This window comes from Balaenoptera borealis, assembly GCF_965194805.1.
Source record: "Balaenoptera borealis genome assembly, chromosome: 8".
Taxonomy (NCBI): domain Eukaryota; kingdom Metazoa; phylum Chordata; class Mammalia; order Artiodactyla; family Balaenopteridae; genus Balaenoptera; species Balaenoptera borealis.
The window spans coordinates 58,588,345-58,613,199 of record NC_138865.1 but is presented as its reverse complement, the minus strand read 5'-3'; the positions used below and the strand labels follow the sequence as shown (position 1 = coordinate 58,613,199).

Sequence of the window (24,855 nt, the reverse complement as noted above, 5' to 3'; positions counted from 1 at the left end):
CCCTACTGTAAGACTGGGTTATGCTTGCTAGCTCAGGTCTTAGAAAAGGCACCAAGAAAAAGCCATCATTATATTATCTTTCCATTACATGCACACATTTTTCAAATGTAACCAGTTGTTTGCATTTTTAAATAAGAACACTACAGACTTCACTTTTATACTTACATTTCTTCACAACAGTTTGACATCTTTTCAATAGATGTTGTATCCTATTAAAAATCAAAAAAAAATACTCAGATATAACAGTTATCAAGGCTTGATTCTATATCTATTTCATGATGTTTTTAATCATATTCTGAGAATATTCTAAAGATATAAACAGTTTATATATGGGTAGTAAGCTGGGACAAAGTGAGAGAGTGGTAGTGTATATAAGGACAGATATACACTACCAAATGTAAAATAGATAGCTAGTGGGAAGCAGTCGCATAGCACAGGGAGATCAGCTCGGTGCTTTGTGACCACCTAGAGGGGTGGGATAGGGAGGGTGGGAGGGAGACGCAAGAGGGAGGGGATATGGGGATATATGTATACATACAGCTGATTCACTTTGTTATAAAGCAGAAACTAACATACCATTGTAAAGCAATTATACTTCAATAAAGATGTTAAAAAAAAAAGAATTTTAAATTATCTATGTACATTGCTGAAATTCCCTTGGAAAAACAGAATCAACATTACGTTGTGCTAAAAAAAAACAATTTATTCAATTACAACCCCCCCAAATTGTAGGAGTCTCACTTCATTAAAAAATAACCTTTTATTACACTTGCCTTCTTGATAATTCTTTTAAAAGTCTATATTTAATTCAACTGTCATTAAATATGCATTAAAAAATAAATACCAAAATGATAAATGAAAGACACTATTGAACAGAAAACTGTCAAGAGCCAAAGAGCGCTACTGGCTATGGATTTCTGTAAACAAAGCCAAATTCAACAAGGCAATGTATGCATTTGCCGTAGTACAACATTTATTACTCTGAAAAGGAAAGCTAACTGATTAGTGTTCTTTGGTAAAAAACTGTTTTCTTTTTTTTTCAAGAGAAAAACCAGTCCCTTCATAATAATGCAATTTCTCATTATGTGTTTTCTATAAAGCTGTTAACACAAATATATAAGAAAAACAACTCAATAAAGAGAAGAAAGCTTCTAGGCATGCTGGACTAATTCATGTTAATGGAAGACCTATCATTAGACTGAGAAACAGTGATGATAAGGAATATCCAAATAATCAAAACACAAATTATATAATCTTATTTTAGATACATATTTACATTTTAAATATACTTTTAAGTAGTACAAAAGAAAATATATTCTTTTAAATATACAAAAAAGTCTTCCTCCTTTTATCCTTTCCTTTATTAGCTTCCTCAGATATAGCAGGTGGACGGCAGTTATTAAGCAGTACTATTCATGCAAATATTTGTGGCTGCAACTCCAATTGCAAGAACTTCTTTAGCTATAGAACTCTCTTCCAATAATACTACTGAAAAGCACCTTTACTTCAAAAAACTCTTTACACGAGTGGCTCAGAACATTAAATTCTTATGTATGAACAGTTGTCTAACTACAGTTAGCCCACATACAGGAAAACAAATCTATCATTTTTTAGGTGACTAGTAACTAATAACAGAGTTTCATTTCCAAATTTCCCAGGAATCTGTGAGGAGGCTATAGATTAGTCACTCTATATTCACTAATTTCCTAGCATTTTCTGAAATTCATGGTTTCCAATGACAATTCTATTTATAATTAACCTTTCCCGGTTCTGTTGCATAATTTCCTTAAAATAATGTTTTACTTTGTGAAAACACAGTCTGCAAATACATAAAAAAATTTATTAAAGACTTAGAGGAAAGCTGGGGTTCTGGTTCCATATCAGAAAAAAAAGTGAAGGAAGTAATTTAAATGGTTTCTTAGAACTGATGGTGACAGGTTATTCCAAAACAATTAAGATAGCTTGTGCAAAAATACAAAGGAAAAGACAGGAAAGAAATTTTAAAGTGTTATCAGGAAAGGTATATACATGGCCCCAAATTGCAGGTGTAGATAACACTTAAAAGTGGAAACTATTTCAGGATAAGGAAGGCAATTACAAGGTTAGACTACTAGAACTAGCTAATGTTACAGGATATTTTTACTGTGCAGAAACTTACAACTCGATTATAACTTTGAGAAATGCATTTGTGACAATAAAATAATCAATTTTAAGGACTTTGAATTTAGACTTCATATGGGAAAAGCTCTTATTTTCAAGTGCTTTTGACATCTTTCTAGAATCTGGTTCAAGAAATACGAGGAACACTACCTTTCAAGTCATCATAAACAGATTGTCATTCAATCAAAGGATGTGATGTTTACCATGACTTTATGAACAGGATTTGTGAGGCTAGCCAAAAAAGACTATTTTTTCCCGCTAGAAATGGCAAATGCTTATCTCTCAGCTATCCAGAGTACTATTATAAGAAAAAAGAACAGCCAAACATGTCACAAAGTTTTTGCACTGGCATTTATACAGCATACTCAGGGCAACACAAGTTATCATGCTATAGTATTTATATGCACAATAGAAACAGCAAACTAGAAGAGAACAGAGGTTACTACTGGCAGGAATATTGACAACCATAAGTTATTTCCAAGTGCCGAACTAGGTTTAATAAACTTTTTGTTTTGTTTTATTAAGCAGGGAATTGTGGAATATTTCACACATTTAAAAAAAACTAAAAATATTTAAAATAGATTTTTAGTGCAGCTAATTCCATTCAACATAAAAGACTCAATATCTTTAGTGACTATCACAAAAATGACCAAAAAGGTAATTGCTATCTTCATGGAGTATATTTTATAAATTCTTAGTTATATGTAAAACAGCTATCTAGAAAAACTCACTCTTCAAGGAATGATAAGAAACACATTTTTATAGTGTTATCTACAATCAAAATACCTTATTCCCAAAGAAATATTTATGTCTTGATTATGGTCTAATGATCAAAATATCCAAGACTTCTGCCAGTCTGCAGAAGAGATAACCGAGATAAATGAGAATGCTTTCCTATTTTAAAAACTGGAAGTTTATCTTCTAAAAAAAAGAATAAACTAGAAACAAGAAAGACTTACAGAAATATAGGGCTCAAGTATTTTACCAACTATATTTTACCTTCTCCTGATGGCTCATCTTACTCTAAGAAATGATCTTTCAGGTTCAGTCTAAGGAAATACGTTTGACTTAAAAGAAAACTGTATCTCAACTAATAAGATTATAACTGGAATGGAAAAAAAAGTTTCTAATAGGAAGGGAGAGGGAGGTATTTATTGCCTATTGGAAAAATTGAGGTGGGGGGAGGTGAGAGGCAAAGAGCAAGAATTTATCACCAGACGTTTCCTGGTTAACAGACCTGAGAATCTAGTCCTCTTGGAATAGACAGCTTGATGATACAATCCATCCAACTAACTCATTCTGCTTTGAGTTCATTCTCACAAAGCAACACTTTGCCATATATGTTGTTGTACAGGAGAAAGAATGTACTGCAGAGTCCTTTGGTACCTGACAATCATACATAAGGGAATAAATAGTCAACCTGGTTTATATGACTATCACTTTTGAGTCTAGAAGTAGAGTCACTGCTTCTGGGCCTGATTAACCCTGGAAACATTTTCAAAATGGAGGTCCCAGATCTGTCAAACTGAAGATCTGAGGAAAGTAAGAACATTCTATCAGAAAGTCTCCTTGAAGACAGTTCAATCTAACCTCAAGGATTGCCTGCACTCTTTAGTCTTATCATAGGTCTTGTTGATGCTTTTAACTCTACTGCACATACCTGATTCAATGACTCTGCTGATTTAACCTGGAGTAAAAAACACTATTAAGGAAAGTTGATCATAACTAGAGATTATATACCTATTTTGTCTACTACTGATTTCTGCTAATTCTAAAACAGACTTTTGCTTGACTTCCTAGCATTTCTGCTCAACATACAGAGAGCAACTCATTTAACTTTGTATCTTTCAAAGCACGGAAGAGCACAAATTATTCAAAGTGGGTACTCAATATATGTTTGCAGCACTAAACTAATTGAACACGGACAGAAATAACATGATTCCTTATCTTTAATTTTTTTCGATCCAAAGAGAGAAAACTTTCTGTTAACCTTAGCTCTCTCTCCTCCTTTGAAGCCAGAACTCACTACTATATTACTCACTTAAAATAAATGGTTCATAAGCATCCATCTCCAACAAAGGACCAGCTACATCTTTTATTAGATATCTTAAGTTAACATAGACATTTAATCAATCATGAAACCAAACTGAGAAGGCAGTAGATGTTACTTTTATAGCCACTTAAAACATTTCTTTCCAACATAATTCCCATACTCCTCTTCATCAAGCCATTTTCTGGCTGTATAAAACCTTAAGAAAGTTACTAAAATTCTGTATCTCAATTTTCAAATACTACTATTTACCTAATAGGTTTTTGTAGAAATTAAATGAGTTAATATGTTAGAGCCCTTAATAACGCCTCAATAAATGACAGGCCTAAGCTTTTATTGTAGGGCTTGGAGATATCTTAATGACATTAGAATGTAACTAGAAAAATTTATGTTTAAACAAAAAAGTGGTTTTTATAATCAAAGATAAAATGACATGGACTGTAGGAGACTACACAGATAAAATCCAATGTCCACAAGGGGCTTATAATCTAGTTGAAAAAATAAGTACTAAGTACATAAACCATGATTCATTTACTCATTTATTGTCTATCAAAAATTTACTAAGTACATATTATGACACAGTCCTTAGCAACAAGGAGCTTACAGTCTAGTGAAAGTAGTTAAACATACAAGAAATAATTATACAGGAATACACCGAGGATATCAGAGAGGAGGATTATATACAATAACATATATAGATAAGCCATACACTATTTAGAAACAGCTGAAAACTTATGTTTGCAATCAACAATCAAATCAAGGTCAACTACTCTTACATTTTTAGTACAAAACTATACTTTCATAAGATTTTTGGTTATCAGTAGAAGTAAGATGGGCTAATGTGTCCCTTTGGCTGGAACTTGAGAAGTAATTAATATAGTGATAGACTGTGACAGAGAGAAGCATATGAATCACTGTGAAAAAAGATCTAAAAGTTAACTATAAATATAAAATTCACTGTTTTCTCCAATCCTATAAAGTTGTAAATTCAGATTAAAAATTCACGTGGATTCAGAACATGAACAATAAAATGGGAAAAACAGTAAGTACAACTCATAAATGTTTAGCTTCCTTACCAAAAAAAAAAAGCATCTATTTAATCACTCAAGCTATTCATCATACTTTAAGAAAATTAAAATGCACTATTCCTATTGAAAAAAATCTATAGAAATAGATTTAAGTTGTTTTAAATTACTTTCAAGAAGTTTATTACATTGAGTAAAGAGAGAGGATGCAATATAAATACATTTTCACATAGGAACACGTTTATGCTAAAGAGCACTCCAATTCCACACATAATAATTCCGATGCTAGCAGGAATTTTTAGAAAGAAAGCTTTCTATTACTATGCAATGTAACACAGTATGTATTTAAACTAATTCCTTGGATGGGGGAACCTAGTTTCTATAAAGTTCTCTACTGTATCCAAAATTCAAAGAAATATTATAGCCAATATTAGAATATGACATTCAAATCATATAAGAAGTAACAATTTAAAATTTTAATGATTTTTCTAGGTTTTAAAAAAGCTACAGAGAAGATACTTCCCGTAATATTATAATTAGAAATACTGTATTAAAAATATACTTTGTTTTTATTAAATGAAAACATAATTCAGAAAGGAAAACAAAATGCTGTACAGAGCTCCCTTTACAGAAATGTAAGTGAGCTGGGTTCAGCATAATTAGCAACGATTTCCATATTTGCAATGCTGATTTGGAGTTGAGTAAACCAAACATAATTTGTACAGAGACTATACAGAATGCTGTTAATTCACCACACTGATTCGGGGGATACTGAGCAAAATTTCATTATAAGGATTAATAATCTCAGGACTACATTTCTGGGTACATGTTAAAAGGCAGGTAAATCCACTAATCATCTGATTAATAAGAATGCTATTTAATAGATAATCCCATTTAAACTAATTTAACATTTTGAACACAAGATACTTTTCATTGTATAACATAATCAAGTTAAAATTAAGTCACTCCTGCATCTGTGATTCTGTCTATATTTATTTAGGTAATCATGAGCCAGTATTTAGGGGGGAAAACATTTTCTCCCTTTATTTTGAAAAGCTTTGCTTTAAGCTATCTTTAGTAATTCAAGTAGCGTCCAACAATAGTTACCTGTGAGACCAAATATAAAAAGCTCAATTTTTTCTTTGACAATTTAAAGCCTTTTACAAAATTGCAACTAAATGTATCTTCCCCACCCCACCCTCAATCTCACCACAACTGAGAAAAGCACTAAGCTCCAGAGACGCCATCAAAAGCTTAAGCTTTTACACAAACTCCACGGTGCCCTGAAAACAAAAATGCTTGTATACAAAATTTAGATAAACTGTCAGAGCAGTGTCATGGTATACAATAGCTCACTGTCAGACCCTCACCAGAAGGCGCTGTACCAGCTGTTACAGAGCTTCTTGATTAACTCTCTCCAAGCCCAGCAACTGAAAACATGACTAATACAATCACCCAGCACTCTTAGTGCTGGTGCTCATCAGAATGGACATTATTCTTGGCTGTGTGTGAACTACTGCTCAATAAGAAATTCTGACATCAATTACAATAATGACAACATCACTATCCATTTCACTCAGAAACAAACAAACAAAAAGGCTAAATGGTCTAAGTAAGGAATAATTAGAATAATCTGTTCCCTAACTAAACAAAGAATGCTTCAAAGCAGACTTTGAAAACACTTTAACTTCAATATTAATTTTAGTAAAAAGGAACAAGCATATATAGTTAAATCTTGTTTAAAATTAAATCTAAAAATAATCGAAGGTAATCCTTTAAAATTGGGTTTAAGATTAGTCTGTTCCATAGAAACATCGGGTTGTGTGGAGATCTTTTAACCTTGGAAATGGGATTAGAAATCCACTGTTTTTAAATTTAAGTAATTTCTAATTATTTTATCTGGGTCACAGATAATCTGCTCTTACTAGGTCTAAAATGACATCAGATTATCATTACTATGATTATCCTGTTACCTTCTACTATCAATAAGATGGGATTTTTCCTCTTATACAGGAGAGAAATGATTTTTCCAAGTAAGAACAAATAATGGGGAAAAATTACTGAAAATTAATACACTGCTTCCTCAAAACCTCAACCTAAACCTAAATAGAGATAGCACTTGTTTTGCTTGTTTGTTGTCTAACAGGCCTATATTCAAGCTATGTAATTACATAGTTTCTATAATGAAATGATACTCCCACCAGTGTTTTCCCAAAATGCCTCTTGGTCTTTGGGGTGCAGGAGTAGGGGAAGGAGGAAGACATCAATGAAGTAATTAAATTTACTGTGATTCTTTCTCCCCCTTTTCTTTCTTATGCTAGCTGACAAATTTGTCACTTCTTTCACACTGTAAAGAGAGATCCATGGATTCAGATTATGACAAAAACATGTCCAGATGTGAAATATCCTGTAGGCAGTATTAATTTTTTCATAAAGTGAAACAGCAAGCATATTTTATAAAGAAAGGAAGCAAAATCTATATTTTAAATTTTTAATATTAAATACTATTTTTAAATACTAATAATTCATTAGATTTAAAATTAAATACTGAATGCATAACAACTTCAAATAATTAAGCCCTAAAGAACCTTAAATCAATGTGGGGAGGAGTGAATTCTGGAAACCTTTAAAAAAATGTTTTTTTCATTCAAAAAGAGTGGTACTTGAAGCTCACTATGAAAGCCCAGGTAAATGGAATTGAAATTTACTGTAATTTTTTTAAGTACTTAGATTCAAGAGGAAGTACAGTGCCTAAAAGTTGGACTAACAAATGGAATATATTCTCTCTCTTAATGCTTGCATTCCTTTTTAAATGTTTCATAAATGTATAATTTCCAAAGACATGAGACCTGTCTAGCACAGAGTGTTCTGGGAGGGTACTAAATGTATACAGAAAGAGAAGAGACTTGGGGAGAGAGCATTATTTAACAAATGTGGTTTCTACTCAGTTTTAGAAATATCACAACATCAGAACCAATCACCCTATCTTAAAATGGCGAAATGTTGTTCAATATTATAGCAAAAGAGAAAATCATGCAATTTGAAAATTAATATTAACATACTGGTAGTATGGAATAGTCAGAAAGGAACCTGATACTATATACCCTTTAAAAACCAGCAAATACTATAAATAACTTTATGTCCAACTCAGAAGTGAATACTAAAATTTGAGAATAGGAATTCTTAAAATATCTTGAAGCCTTTGCTGCCAAACCCCACTTTGTGCTTAGGTGAGAAGGAAACTGCTAGCCTCAGCTATAGACCTCTGACGGCTCTCAGAAGTAACCTGTAATCTTAACAGCAACACTCTCAAACGTCCATTTCCAGTCATTAATCATAAGACATTGGGGGAAACCAAAGAAACTTCATTCCAGGAAATATAAATATATACCAATGATTTGGGCAAATTCAAAAGCAGAAATTCAAAAATGCAAGCATAACCTGGCAATTTAGACTTGACTTATGAATACGCTATAAAGTAATTATGAATGAGTCTAAAAGCAGAGAAAAAAGATGTTAGGGGAAGACCTATTCTCGTCCACAGGAATGTGATTAATATCATGTTATTTATCATCATCATTACATAAATCACAAGAGATATTAGAAAACATTTCAAGCCACTGAATAATAATAAAAACATATTTAAACAGACATTATACAATCCATGAATGTCCAATAAGCACATGAAGAAGTGTTCAATATCATTAGTCATCAAGGAAATGCAAATTAAAACAACCCGCTACTATTAAAACCTACTAGAACAGCTGCAATTAAAATGACTGACAACAATAAATGTTGACGAGGATGCGGAGCAACCAGAATTCTCATACATTGTTGGTGAGAGTGCAAAATGACACAGTTCCTTGGGGAAAGGGCCTGGCAGTTTCTTATGAAATAAAAGATAAACCTGTCTTAAGTGACCAGCAATTCTTCTCCTAGGTATTCACCCAAGAAAATGAAAACACGTTCCACAAAAAGACTTGAACAAGAATGTTCACAGCATTTTTATTCATAATTACCAAAATCTGGAACCAGACCAGCTGTCTTTTAATAGAATGGATAAACAAACTGTGGGGGCTTTCCTGGTGGCGCAGTGGTTGAGAGTCTGCCTGCCAATGCAGGGGACACGGGTTCGAGCCCTGGTCTGGGAAGATCCCACATGCCGCAGAGCAACTAGGCCTGTGAGCCACAACTACTGAGCCTGCGCGTCTGGAGCCTGTGCTCCCCAACAAGAGAGGCCGCGATAGTGAGAGGCCCGCGCACCGCGATGAAGAGTGGCCCCCACTTGCCACAACTAGAGAAAGCCCTCGCACAGAAACGAAGACCCAACACAGCCATAAATAAATAAATAAAAACAAATAATGTTTAAAAAAAAAAAAACAAAAAACCAAACTGTGGTATAGTCATACAGTGGAATACTACTCAGCAATAAAAAGAAATTATCAATACCTGCAACAACATGGATGAATCAAAAAAACATTATATTGAAAGAAAGAAGACATATTAATGGGTACATATGAAATTCTATAACCAATACTAATCTGTGATGGATGGGAAAAAAAACAACAGATCACTGCTGCCTCTGCAGAGGATATGGATTGACTGATATGAGGCATGAGGGAACTTTCTAGGGTGATGGTAATATTCTCTATTGTGAAAGGGGTTTGGGTTGTACATGGGTGCATTTATGCCTTTCATTGTATGTAAAATTTGCCTCAAAGGAAAAAACATAAACAAGCACTGAGCCCCAGTTAATGATTTGTGTGGTAAACTATCTGATGCTGCAAATTACTTTGATATATATTACAACATATAACGGATTGATGGACAATTTGGAGTGAGATAAAGCAAATACTCTAAAATGTTAATTGTGGTTGAGGAGTCACTGTAAAATTCTTTAAAATTTCCTGTGTGTTTAAAATTCTTCCTATAAAATCTAGAGGAGAAAGGTTATTATGAGTACCTTGCAAAATATTAAAACAATGGTTACACAATAAATATGTTTTCCTTCCATTTCTGACTGCATTCTTCCAGTTTTCTTCAGAGGCCAGTACCATTACTAGTATCTCGTGTGTCTTTCCATAGATAGTCTTTGCATATAGATACAGGGATAGAGAAATAGTTACCTCCGCATTATTTCTTTTTTTTGAAAGTTAATGTTTTTATTAACATTTCTTATTAAACCATAAGAGAAAAGAACACCTGAATAGAAAACAGACAAAGGACATCAACAAACCATATACAAAATGAATAAATAAATGAATGAATGTGAACAAATGAATAAAATTAACATTTAATTTATGCTAGAAATATTCTTTTTTTGATAACAGCTTTATTGACATATAATTCATATACCATAAAATTCACCCATTTAAAGTATACAATTCAATGGTTTTTTAGCATGTTCACAGAGTCATACAACCATCCCACAATCAATTTTAGAACATGTTCATCACCCTATGAAAGAAACCCTGTACCCTTTAGCCATTATCTCCAGCCCCCACTAGCTCCCCAACCCTACACAACCACTAATCTACTTTGTCTCTATAGACTTGCCTATTCTGGACATATCATATAAATGGAATCATACAAATACGTGACCTTTTGTGACTGGTTTCTTTCACTTAGCATAATGCTCTCAAGGTTCATCCACGGTGTTGCATGCATCAGTACTTCACTTCTTTTTATGGCCAAATAATAGTCCATTTTATGAATATATACCACATTTTGTATGTATCCATTCACCAGCTGATAGATATCTGGATTGCTGAGAGTTCTGGTCTATTATGACTAATGCCGCTATAAATATTCATGTACAAATTTTTATGTGAACATACATTTCATTTCTCTTAGGTACATACCTAGGCATGGAATTGCTGAATCAAAACATAACTCATGTTTATTTACAGAATGGTCAGACTATTTTGTAAAGTATCTGCACCATTTTACATTCCCACTAGTACTGCATGAGGGTTCTGCTTCCTCTGCATCCTCACCAACCTTTATTATCTTTTTTTATTATAGCTTCCTAGTGTGCATGAGAAGTGATACCTAATTATGGTTTTGATTTTCATTTCCCTGATGACTAGTGATGTTGAGCATCTTTTCATGTAGTATTAATTGTCCATTTGTATCTTCTTGGAAGAAATGTCCATTCAGATCCTATCCCCATGCTTTAATTAGGTTGCCTTCTTATTACTGAGTTTAAGAGTTCTTTATCTATTCTAGATACAAGTCCCTTATCAGATACACGATTAGCAAATATTGTCTCCCATTCTGTGAGCTGTCCTTTCACTTTCTTGATAGCATCCTTTGAAGTGCAAAAGTTTACAGTTTTGAGTAAGTCCAAATTATCTTTTTTTTTCTTTCTTTATTTACACTTTTGGTTTCATATCTAGGATATTATTTCCTAGTCTAAGATTTACTATTGCCTAATCCTATGTTTTCTTCTAGGAGTTTTATAATTTTAGATCTTATATTTAGGTCTATGATCCATTTTGAGTTAATTTACATATATGGTATGAGGTAAGGGCCCAACTTCATTCTTCTGCAAGTGGATACCTAGCTGTCCCAGCAGTATTTGTTGAAAAAGACTTTTCTTTCCCCTATTGAATAGTCTTGCTACTCTTGCTGAAACCCTGATTGACCATGGATATATGTGTATATTTCTGGACTCTCAATCCTATTTCATCTATCCTTATGCCAGTACAACACTTTCTTGATTACTGTTGCTTTACAGTAAGTTTTGATGCATTTTCTTACATTTTTTTTCACTGAATATAGTCTTGTAAACACTTAAGTTTTCATACACTGTATATATATCAATATAACAATGAAGATCTTTTTTAATATACACACTTATTACACACATGTGAAAAAACAGTATCTAGAGGTCGGTCAAAAGGGTTGTGAATTTAAAATTTTGATAGACATTGACAATTTGCCCTTCAAAAAGTTTATACTAATTTATACCCCCGCCAACAACATACAAAAAAGCCTATTTACTCTGCATCTTCTGCAATGCAGTGTATTTCCAAACTTTTAAATCCTTAACCAATGTTATTTTTCTCATTTTTAAAATCTTTTCTGTTGTGACAAATCCACTTTGGCTAATAAATACATGCAAAAAAATAAAAACCCGTTAATTACTAATAAAATGTTTCTACCAGCAACATTCCATTTTCTGGAATTTACCTTAAGTTAGTAGTTTAAAGAGGAAAAAGAGATGTTCAAAGAGCTATTTGTAATATAGAAAAAAAAGATTGCATAGTAGATGCTGATCAACAGAAAAATGATTAATTAAAATATGGTATGTTCACTGAACAGTATATCCAAATATTAAAAACTATAAACATGATGTCTGTAGCCATATAAAAATACTTTAATCTAATTTTTAAAAGCAGGATACAAAATTATATGTACACTCTGTACACTGATTATAACTACTTTAAAATTACACAGGCATACGGAAATGGAAATACATAAATGACTACGGATAAGTTTCTTCTTTAATTTCTAAACTTCCTGTAACTTTTTAGAATTAAGTTCGTAATTAGGGAATATGTTCACAAATACATTACTTTACATTAAAAACATACTTACTGTGATGATGCCAATTAGTTGAGTATAAAAGAGTCCAGTTATTCCAACTAACATTGTAACGCCCATAAAGGCAGCTAGTCTCATTATGGCCAATTCATGTCTAACAACAAAGAGGTCCTATAAGAAGAAAAAGAAAATCTTAAAAACAATTCAAAAATTACTTACAGTTGCAATAATAAGCAAGAATTGAGCCATAACATTTTCCCTTATTATCTTAAAAGAACTACTCTCCCCATTTTTTAGTTTATTCCACTTAATAAATATATAAATATTTGAAAATTTCAAAAATAATTGTTTTTAATTCATAGTAGCAAGCTGAAAAATGGGATTTTACTACTCTATTGTCCAAAAAAACCCTCAATCCTAAAGTTGCAAATTAGCCATGCTCATTTACTATTTGTAGCAAAAACAAAACAAAAAAACCCTCCAAAAATCAAAAAACAAAAACAAAACAGATGGTGTACAATCTCTGGTTCAACAAAAGGAAATTTTATTATGGTACTGCTAAAAAGCTTGAATGCACAAGTCTGATTCATAATATTAAAGTTCAAGTGGCCAAGATACCTAGAGATTATGTATTTTAGTCAAAATGAGGGGGTAACACAAATAATAGGGTCACATGAACAGCTCTCTTCAAGACCAACTCATTAATTCATCCATCCACTCACTCAACTACCACTGCCAAGCACTGAGCTATGTAGTAGAAATGTAAAAAGGATAAAGATATGGTCTGTGCCCTCAAGAAGTATGCAGTTTATTCAGAGAGAGAGCCCAACTCTGCAAAACTCCAAAACAATGTGATATATGCTTTAACAGGAATGTGTGCACAGAGGACAGTAGAAACATAAAGGAATGCCTAGACAGAAACGCTGTGAGGGAAAACTGATTTTCCATCCCAGGGCATGAAAATGAGGGTCTTGAAAGTGATCCAAAGAAACTGTGGCAGGAGGTCAGGAAAACCAGGAGAAACCATTTCATTTACCCTCACTGTTCTTTCACTCTCTCTCCCTTGTCTGGCCAGAACATTCCAGTCGAGGGAGAGAGAGTGAAAGAACAAAGACTTCTGGAAACCTGTAGTTACTAAGCTTTGGAATAAAATAGCCACAGTGGATAAAAAGCAACAAACGAATGGGAAGGACCCCAAAACATAACCACCCACATGCTCTTTTAATACTGATTCAGGTTAAGGCTTAAAGGTACCCTGGTAGCAATACCAGAAACAGGGGGGTCACCGAACATAATGATCTTGTTTGAAACAAAAGAAATGATGCTTTTCTGTGTGGCACAGTGGTCATCCACCTGACTTAAGCAAAACTCTGAGTCCACACCCAAACCACTCAGTGTATTAGCCAGGGAAAACTTAAAATTCACCAAGACACTTAAGGTGTTATGGAACAGTTACATATTAGTTTTGACTATTTCAAAATTTCACATAAAAGAGCCTAATGCAAAATCCTTACCAAACATGTAAAGAGGAAAAGATGGGGCTATGAATGATATGAAAAATTCAGTACAGTAAACTCTGCTATTATGCTGTATGAAAACACAAATATGTTCCAACATGATTGATACATTAAGCAACAATTTGAGCATAGCAAGACTCTTGTGTTTGTTTATGTGTGATTTTATCTGCAAGAAACCCAAGATGAACAGTAAAAACTTAACCCAGATAAACCAAGCCATACAGGAATACACAAAACACACACCCCCAAACATCTACCGGCTAACTCAATTTGTCATGTGTGTTATGAGCCACACTCATCCGTACCTGGTATCACAAGTTTCCCTCCAATTTCATATGACTCTCCTTCCATCACTTTGTAATAACTCACATAACGCAACCTTTCTGATGCCCACTTCCACAAGAAAATTTCAGGTCTCTTCTAAGGTATAGGCAATGTTTGTTATAGTATTTACGTATTTCTTAATTAGTTAACATGTATAAAACTGTGCTGCTATTTTTATTAGGAACCCTTTTAAGTGTCACTGACAAAGTTTTTGAGTGTTGTGTCTTCATTTTGCCATAAGCCCTATGGTTTTCATTGCATGATTTTGCACAGTTGGGCAAATTTTAGGAATGCACATACTGTGTCATAGTAGAGCTTACCCTAATAAAAATACACATGGTTCCCAATTTACAACGGTTCACCTTACAATTTTCCGACTTTTAAGATGGTGCAACTTTGGATATTTTCAACCTAGAATGGGTTTATCAGGATGTACCCCACTGTAAGTCAAGGAAGATCTGTGCCATATATGACCAAATAAAATGCATCCTCTTTTCTCCCAGTGAAAAGATTAAAAAGCCTTTTTGTCCACTAGAATTCATACATGTTAGGGATAAGATGAAACTAAAAGATCTACTTAAAATTACATTTATTCACTTAGGTATACATTTATGTTAGAGAGTACTTGTGTAAAATAGTAAATTAATTCAGAAATTGCTTTTTATCACTCTTACATTTTCAAAAAAATGCATCCCAACTTTACACACACATAATTAACATCAGTACTAAATCCATATTTTGAGTCATCTAACATACTTCTCCAGAGCACAACATCTTTACCTCTATCTTAGATTTTTTTTTTAGATCTAGCACTTTTTGAATCCAAAAATTGGCTTGGGAAATTTTATCTAAATCACAAGCATCCATTTGCTATTCAAATCTTTATGACATAATCAGTGTTATTATGGCTGAATTGTGTCTCTCCAGAAATTCGTATGTGGAAGCCCTAACCCCACCCTCACCCCAGCACTTCAGAATGTGAGAGTATTTGGAGAGAGGGCCTCTAAAGAGAAGAGCAAGAAAAAAGGGGCCCTTAGGGTGGACATTAATCCAATCTGACTGGTATCCTTATAAGAAGAGGAAACTCAGAAACACAAAGCGACACCACGGATGCTCAAGCACATGCGAAGACACAGCAACAAGGTGCCATCTGCAAGCCAGGAGAGAAGCCTCCAGAGAAACTAAAGCTGCCAACATCCTGATCTTAGACTTCCAGCCTCCAGAACTGTGAGAAAATGAGTTTCTGTTGTTTATGCCCCCAGTCTGTGGTATTTTATGTCGCCCTAGAAAACTAATACAGTAACTGTATTTCTTTATCGTTTTCATTCCTTTCCATTTTTTGGTTAAGAAATGTGCTTATATATAGATAAATGCATAAAACATAAGTTCAGTTTAGAGAAAAGAATGCAAACATTTGAAAACATGCAGACGCTTTTCTCAGTGCATTTCTTCCCCATCACATCCTCTCCCGCATCCCTACCTTAAAGAGAAAGGTTACTGATTCGTTCTTCAGACATTTTCGATACTACATTTCAGTTGCATATTACAAATATCTTTTCCTACTCTGAGTCTACTTTTTCATTCTCTTTATGGCATCTTTGGATAATCCCAAGTTCTTAATCTTAATGTAGTCCAATTTATCAATCTTTTCTTTTATTGCTTTTTATTTCCTGTTTAAGAAATCTTTCCCAACCCTGATGTAATGATGACCTTCTCCTATTATTACCTTCTAAAGCCTTTAAAAGCTTTATAGCTTTGCCTTTCACATTTAGGTCACTAATCCACCTGGAACTGATGTTTGTGCACTGTGAAATATAGGGTTCTGAATTTACTTTTACTATATGAATACTCAATTGTCCCGGGATGGTTTATTTAAAAAGCTGTCCTTTCCTCAGGGATCAGAGGTCAAGTGTCCATACATGCCTGAGTCTGATGTGGGCTCTCTATCCTGTTCTCTTGGTTTATTTGTTTATCCCCGTACTAGTGAGCACATCTTAGTTACTATGGCTTTGTAATAACTCTCCATACCTACTAGGCCAACTCATCCCAACTTGTTCTTTTTCAAGAATATCTTGGTGTGGGATTAAGAGACACAAACTACTAAGTATAAAATAGATAAGCAACAAAGATGTATTGTACAGCACAGGGAAATACAGCCTTTGTTTTGTAATAAATTTAAATGGAGTATAATCTATAAAATATTGAATCACTATGTTTTATACCTGAAAATAACATAATATTGTAAATCAACTATATTTCAACGTAAAAAAAGGAATGTATTGGTTATTCTAGATACAGTTGACCCTTGAACAAGGCGGGGGTTAATCTGCATATATCTTATAGTAGGCCCTCAGTATCCACAGTTCCTCAGCATCAGGGGATTCAACCAACCATCGATCGTGTACTACTGGAGTACTTACTACTGAAAATATCCACATATAAGTGGACCTGCGCAGTTCAAATGTGTATTGTTCAAAGGTCAACTGTAATTTGCATTCCCATAAAAATTTTTAAATTAGATTTCAAGTTACAACACACTCAGACATACACACACATATGATATATTCTCTCCACTAAGAGTCACAATTTTCCCCTAGAGGTCTTGTGCTTTTTAAAGTCAGATTTAATTCCTGTTTCTTGATTCTATTATAAATGGTTCTGCTGTTAATTTCATTGTCTAAAGCATTGTTTGCTAGCATATAGAAATAAAACTGATTTTTTAAAAATATTGTTTTATAGTCACACTTCTTAAACTTTCTTAAAAATTCCAAAGAATCTACAGATAAGTTATTTACATGATCATACCATCTAAGAGTAATGATGGTTTTCTTCATTTCAGCAGTGATACCGTCTCTTTCTTCCTCTTGCCTCGCCGCATGGACCAGAATTCCTAGCACTATGTTTAATAACAATGGCAATGGGGGCACAGCAGGCATCAACACCTTGTCCCTCAACTTGGAGGGAAAAAGGTCAACATTTCATCATAAGCATGCAACAGCTACTGTGTTGGGTTCTGTGTGTAGTTTTTGGTTGGTTGGTTGTTTTGGAACCTTTTATCTCACTAAAAAAGTTCTCTAGTTCTAGTTTGCTAAGAGCTTATAACATGAATGGAGGCTGAATTTTATCTTTGTCTTCACACACTAATACATACAGTCTCCATACATCTGGGTTTTTTTCCCCTAATCTGTTAACTGATAATGTATACTGACTGATTTTCTAGTGTAAAAACAACCTTTCATTCCTAAGATAAACTCAACTTGATCAAGCTGGTTATATATGACCAGATTCAGTTTGCTAAAATTTTGTTTAGGGGTTGTTTATCTATGTTCATAATCAGACTAATTTCCTTTCATTCTCTTATTGTCTGTAATAGGTTATATATCCAACATATGCTATACACATAAAATGAGTTGGGGAGTTTCCTCTTTTTCTAGTGTTTTGAAGAGTATGCATAGACTGGAATTACTGTTACCTTTCATATATGATAGACCTAGGACTCACTGGTAAATGTGTGAATATTCTTTTCAGGAAAAGTTTTAACTACTCAGTCATGATCATAGGACTACCCATGTTTCCAACTTCTTCTTGCTGCTATACTATGCTTACGATCAGGAAACTAAGTAATGTACAGATGTCAACTAACCAAACTGATGTACAGAATTAATACAATCCCAATAAAATTCCCCCACCAGTAGAGTATATACTGTTATACACTGGTAGGAGTTTTTTACTTTGTTTTGATTTGTAAATTGCTGAGTAAGCTGTTTCTAAATTTCACTGGAAAAGACAAAAGCAAAGGATAGCATACCACTCCTACACAAAAAGAACAAGGAGGAGGATCTCCTCTACTGCATGCATTCTCAGTAGGGGTAATATCGCCCCCAGGAGGGAGAAAATTGGTTCTTGGAGGAAAAAAAAAACTTAGCTATTACAGTGATTTGTGGCTGTCCACAAATCAATCCTACCTGACAAGATCTTATTCCTTAGTATTTAACTTCATAGAGAAAAGAAGAGAAAGTGTCTAAAAAGGCTCCTGATGGGAGCAATAATAATGAAAAAAAAAAAAGGCAGAAAAACACTCTTATACTGGATAGCAAGATTTATTATAAAACGACAGTTGTAACAGTGTGGTGCAACCACAAAGATAGACTAATGGACTAGGAAAAAAAGCAGAAACAGATACACACATATATGGCTCTTGGTTTATGACAAAGATGGTATTGCAGAGCAGAGTGAAATTATCTTTTCAATAAATGGTGCTAAATCAATTGGATATCCATCTGTGAAAAAAATGAAATCCTAACTCCTACCTCATAAGCATTATAAAAATCAATTCCGGGTGGAAATATAAAAAATATAATACTTGGAAGACAATATAGGAGAATTATATTGATGATTTGAGGATAGAAAAATACTTCTTAAATTGAACCCCAAAAGCACTAACTAAAAAGGAAAAGACTGGTAAGTTGGAGTAAAATTAAAACTTCTGTTCATCAAAAAATAGCATTAAGAGAGTAAAAAATTTAGCTACAGAGAAGATATTTACAACATACATAATCATAAAGGACTCAAATCTAAAACATCCTACAATTACCAGGAAAAAAAAAAAGTCAAATAACCCCCCTACCAAACATGCAAAATAAACAGACATACTGCACCAAACAGGCTATACATATGGTCGATAAACATATGAAAAGGGGCTCAATACCATTCGTTGTTAGAAAAATGCAAATTAAAACAAAAGGAAGTACTGCTCATCCCCACTAAAATGACAAACTTTAAGATGACTGGAGGGCATTATGCTAAGTGAAATCAGTCAGACAGAGAAAGACAAACACTGTATGATATCACTTATATGTGGAATCTAAAAAAATACAACGAACTAGTGAATATAACAAAAAAGCAGCAGACTCACAGATATAGAGAACAAACTAGTGGTTACAGTGGGGAGAGGGAAGGGGCAATATAAGGGTAGGGGGAAAAGATGTACAAACCATTAGGTATAAAATAAGCTACAAGGATGTATTGTACAACACAGGGAATATAGCCAGTATCTTATAATAATTATACATGGAGTGTAGCCTTTAAAAAGTGTGAATCATTATACTGTTCACCTATAACTTATGTAATATTGTACAGCAACTATACTTCAATTGAAAAATAAAGGAGATACTTTTAATATTATGCCATTAAAAAAAAAAAGGAAAACCTGAAAAAATATTAACAACACTATGAAGTAACCTGAACTTACATACTCTACTAGTGGGGTTTTGAATTGGTACCACCACTTTGGAAAACTTTAACAGTATCTAAAGGAATGTACACATAACCTTTGAATACTGCCACTTCTAGCTGTACATCCAAGTGAAACACACGCACCTGTACAGCAAGAGACATGAACAAGGTTGCTTCTGGCAGCATTATTTGTAACAGCCCCAAACTGGAAACAATGTAAATGTCCATCAATAGAATGGATATATAAACTATTTTACATTAAATGAAATACTATGGACTTCCTGGTGGCGCAGTGGTTAAGAATCCGCCTGCCAATGCATGGAACACGGGTTCGATCCCTGGTCCGGGAAGATCCCACATGCCACAGAGCAACTGAGCCTGTGTGTCACAACTACTGAAGCCTGCGTGCCTAGAGCCCATGCTCCGCAACAAGAGAAGCCACCGCAATGAGAAGCCCGCACACCGCAAGGACAAGTAGCCCCTGCTCGCAGCAACCAGAGAAAGCCCGCGCGCAGCAATGAAGATCCAACGCAGCCAAAAATAAATAAATAAATTTATTAAAAAATGAAATAGTATGAATATTTGTAGCAATGTTCATAGCAATGAAAATAAACTGTATCTAATGTAACAAAAGAATAAATCTTATAAATATTGCTCAAAGAGGCTTTGCCATAATTCACTGAGCTGTATGTTTTTATTTTTGTGCACACCTATATATGTGTATTATATTTTACAATACAAAAGGTACAAAAAATGAAACTACAGTAAAAAGAAAGTAGTGATCATGAAATATAAAATACAAAAATACTTTCTTAATTTTAGAATAGAAACAGAACTCTTTTAAAATATATATAGCAAAATGAAAAAGTTTAGTTACATATGGCCTGTGAAAGGACAGACAAAAAATGTCAAAAAAGTTATAGAAAAGGATACAAGAGACAGAGGGAAGAAAGAGAGAGGAGGAGTCGGACTTGCCTTCTGAGCTCATCTACCACTTTCTTCCTGGACCACTCTGATCCCAGCACATTGAGCTCTTTGCTATTTCTCAAACATATGAAGCCAACCCCACATCAGTGATGTTACACTTATTCTTCCCAGCAAAATCTTTCCCCAGATATCCACAGGTTTACTCCCTCATTTTCTGTAGGTCTCTGTTTAAACATCACCTTATCAGAGACCCATTTGTTTATTTTTACCAGGGCCCATTTGCTTATTTTGCCTTGACCAAACTACAGAAAATCCCAGCATTCCCTACTGCCTTGGTCTATTTTATTTTTTCTAGAGTACTTACCTCCATCTGATATTTACTTATTTATGTAATTGTGTATGTATGTATTATGTATGTATTTACTATCTGTCTCTCACAACAGTAAGTTTCTTGAAGATGGGAACTTTTGATTGTTTTGTTCAATGATGAGTCCCTGGAGCCTAGAACTAGCTCTAGCTCACAGTAGATGCCCAATAAATGTTTACTGAATGAATAAATGAAAATGAGGAAGAAAGCTAGCCAAAAAAGCAGTCTCCCCCAACACATGAAGAGTCAGAGTACTACCTACAAAGACTATTACACACATGAAATAGCAGAGAGAAACACAGAAAAAGAAACACATAGGCAACATGTACACAGACACATGTCACACAAACCAAGAGAGGAGGAAAAGGACACTTACATGAAATAATATTCCTATATTCCTATCTGGTAATTACATCATTTAAAATTTCAAAATGTTACACAACTAGGGAGCAGTGGGGTCATCACCTCCTGATGCAAGCTAAATGAAAATAAACCAGGGGTCAGATTTGGCTATTTATGATCTAGCAAATAATTCTTCCAATACTTGGTCCGTGAATTCCTTGAACTCATTTCTTCTAATAATCTTACTCCAATCTCAATCCAAATTCTATGATTATATTCTCTACCTTAATATTTCCCATCACTGTGCTCATAACATGATTGCAAATTCAAACACATCACCCTCTGAATACCACCTTGTATCTTTCAATCTAACTCCCTGTAGACCATCAATGTTAACACATTCTCAACCTCAATGAACCTCCCATCTGTTGACCCAACCACCATTTCACCGTCCATCAATGCCTTCCTCCAATACCTTCACTTGACTTCCTACTTGTTTACAGTCCACACTACATTGTTATAATTTCTCCTTCAATATATACCGTCAACTTTCTTGATGCTCTCTTTCACCAGTGCTCCCTGGTTTCACTGGGTACTCTTGCCTAGTCCCCTTTCTGTTTCCTCCTCATCTTTCTGTCTTCTAAAATTTAAGAGTATTCCAGGCTTAGTCTTAAGACCTCCTTTCTTATCTAGCTATACTTACTCCCTAGAAAATCTCCTATCAGGTCCCATGGCTTTAAATACCATCTTTACACCTAAAGGTCCCAAATTTATATATCTAGCTCAGACCACTCTACTGAAATCCAGATTCCCATATCTGTCTACTTAACAACATCTCTTCTTGGATATCAAATAGGCACCTCAATACAACCAAAATCTTTTAACTTTTTCCTAAAACTTACTCTTCCTCCAAGCTTCTCCATCTCAGTAAATGACATCTCTATTCTTCCAGTTGTTCAGGACATAAAACCTTGCAATCATCCTCTACTTGTCACTTTCTATCTCATACCCCACATCCAAATCAACACTAAGTCCTGTCAACTCTTAAACTATAATGCACCACTTCTCAACACTTCCACTACTCCCCACATCATCTTGTTTGGACTATATTTTAACAGTCTAGTAACTGGTCTTCTTGCTGCCATGACTGTCCCTAAATTTATTCTTCCTAGCAATCAGGTTTCTTTCTCTAATGTAAATGAGTTTGTGTAATTTTGCTAAAAAACCTTCAAAAGCTTCCAAAGTCCCAACCACTAAACATCCTGACAAAACAAAGTCTCACCTCCAATCCCAGCCCTCACTGTTCTCAATTCATCTCCTACAACTCTCTCCCTAACTCACTCCACTCAAGATACACTGGCCTCCTTACTCTTCCTTAAAAATGTCAAGCATGCTCCCACCTCACAGTCTTGGCATTGGTTCTTTCCTCTCACTGAAATGCTCTTCCTCCCAATATCAGTGACATGCTGGAGTTCCAGGTCTCTGCTCAAGTGTCACTATGAGAAAGGCCTTCCTTGACTATGTCATCAATCATTACTTTCTATCCCTTACTCACCTTTATTACACTTCATAATACTAATCTTGTATACCATGTATTTGTTTATTGCCTGTCTCCCCCAATTAGAATGTAAGCTCTTTAATTCAGGAACTTCACTTTGTTCACTGCTGCATCCTCAGAGCCTACAATGGCTACCATGCACATCGCAGGCACTCAATAAATATTTGTTAAATGATTTACTGAGTGTTCTTCATAATTTCTGAAAATAAACAACTGTTTTACAAATAAAATTTTACGTATAAAATAATAGTCTTATATTAATCAGTAGGAAGCAATTTTATTTATAAACTATTATTTATAAGTCACTTTGTGTTTTTATGAGACTAGCCTGAAAATTAACATGTGAGGTATTTGTTATCTTCCTCCTACTGAAGGGGTTTCTCAACCTCAGCATGACTATACTTTGGGCCAGATCAGCCTTTGTTGTAGGAAGTGGTACTATGACTGTAGGATATTTAGCAGCATCCCTGGCCTCTACCTACTAAATGCCCGTAGCACTCTCCCAGTTGTGACAACCAAAAAAGTCTCCAGATATCATTACCAATGTCTCCGGGGTGGAGGAGGGGGAAGGGGGGTCGGAGACTCCCTCCTTCCCCCACTGTACTACTGGAAGGGATTTGTTTTCTCTGTTTTTCAAAAATGAAAATAGCTTAGATCACAACTAAGATATCTGAAGTATACAGATTTGAATTTTCAAAATGGCTAAATAACCAACTTCACATGCTAAGGTTAGGTTCATGTGGCAGTTCCTCTTGCATAAAGTAAAATCGTACCATATCTGTATGGTTATCAGCACTTTTGGGAATGGGCCTCAGCTTAAGTTTTATCATTACATTCAAAACGATAGGCAAAGAAGTTACACGATTATTCTGTATATCCTTCTCACCTCCAGCCCCCAGGTAAAATGTACTTTTTTTCAGTCTTGTTAAATCCTAATGGAAACTAATATCTAAATGAAAAAAATCACTATTCATACTTGACTCACGGCTATCACTGAGTGACCAGAATTACACATTCAATTTTGATACAGATATAAATGCAGCTTTCTTAGGGAGCAAATTTCACTGGCACCTGACTGCTAGGTTCATGGTTGAGGGTAAAATATTTCAGAAAAATCATTTTGTCTGCCTTCCCATCTTTTAGCAGTAAAAACTCTAGAAAAGTTATAGCTATTCAATAAGAAAACAAGATACCATATTTTCTTGCTACATTTACCATTTAATACAGTGCTATAGCATTTGATAAAAGTAAAAGATGAGTGAGACAATAAAACTGCTGCCAGCGTTTAACCATTTAAACTCAAAGTGACTGAAACATTCTCACAGAGAAATAAAACTGCTAAATTTTTATGCTAAGTGCTATAATATTCATAAATAATTAGCTATATAAAATTTAATGAGGACATATATTCAGTAGACCTGGTACTGCAAGGCAAGGTCAAGATTTAGCATAAGGTTTCTTTGTTCCATCTGTCAGTAAAAGCACAGGGATATATGACATATAGAATTGACAGTTGTTAGAATAATAGGGTAGTCTTATACCTTTTTTTTTTTTTTTACAAACGTAAACTAATTATATATCTGACATCATACCTTCCAAGCAAAAAAAAAAAGAAAAGAAAAGAAAAGAAAAAGAAAAAGGAAAGAAAAATTTACCCAGAGATGCTACTACCTCCACTAACATTTCAGGATACAGAGGCAAAAACACCAAATTACCCTTATACTTGCTAACGAAATAATTTTCATTTCATATTTATCTTAATTCCACACTATTCTTGGCTATTCTTGCCCAAAATAAACTAA

At 34.1% G+C, this 24,855-nt stretch overlaps 1 protein-coding gene across 3 annotated transcripts in view; it reads right to left on the bottom strand.

The window, feature by feature from the left end:
• The window catches only part of ZDHHC21 (zDHHC palmitoyltransferase 21), an 85,707-nt gene that overhangs the window by 24,817 nt on the left and 36,035 nt on the right, over positions 1-24,855 (bottom strand). For all 3 annotated transcript variants that reach the window (XM_082401687.1, XM_082401688.1, XM_082401689.1), the window contains exons 6-7: positions 12,838-12,954; positions 166-209 (exon numbers count right to left, since the gene is read on the bottom strand). In XM_082401687.1, coding sequence (XP_082257813.1) covers positions 166-209; positions 12,838-12,954 — 161 coding nt within the window. The remainder of the gene's footprint in view (positions 1-165; positions 210-12,837; positions 12,955-24,855) is intronic.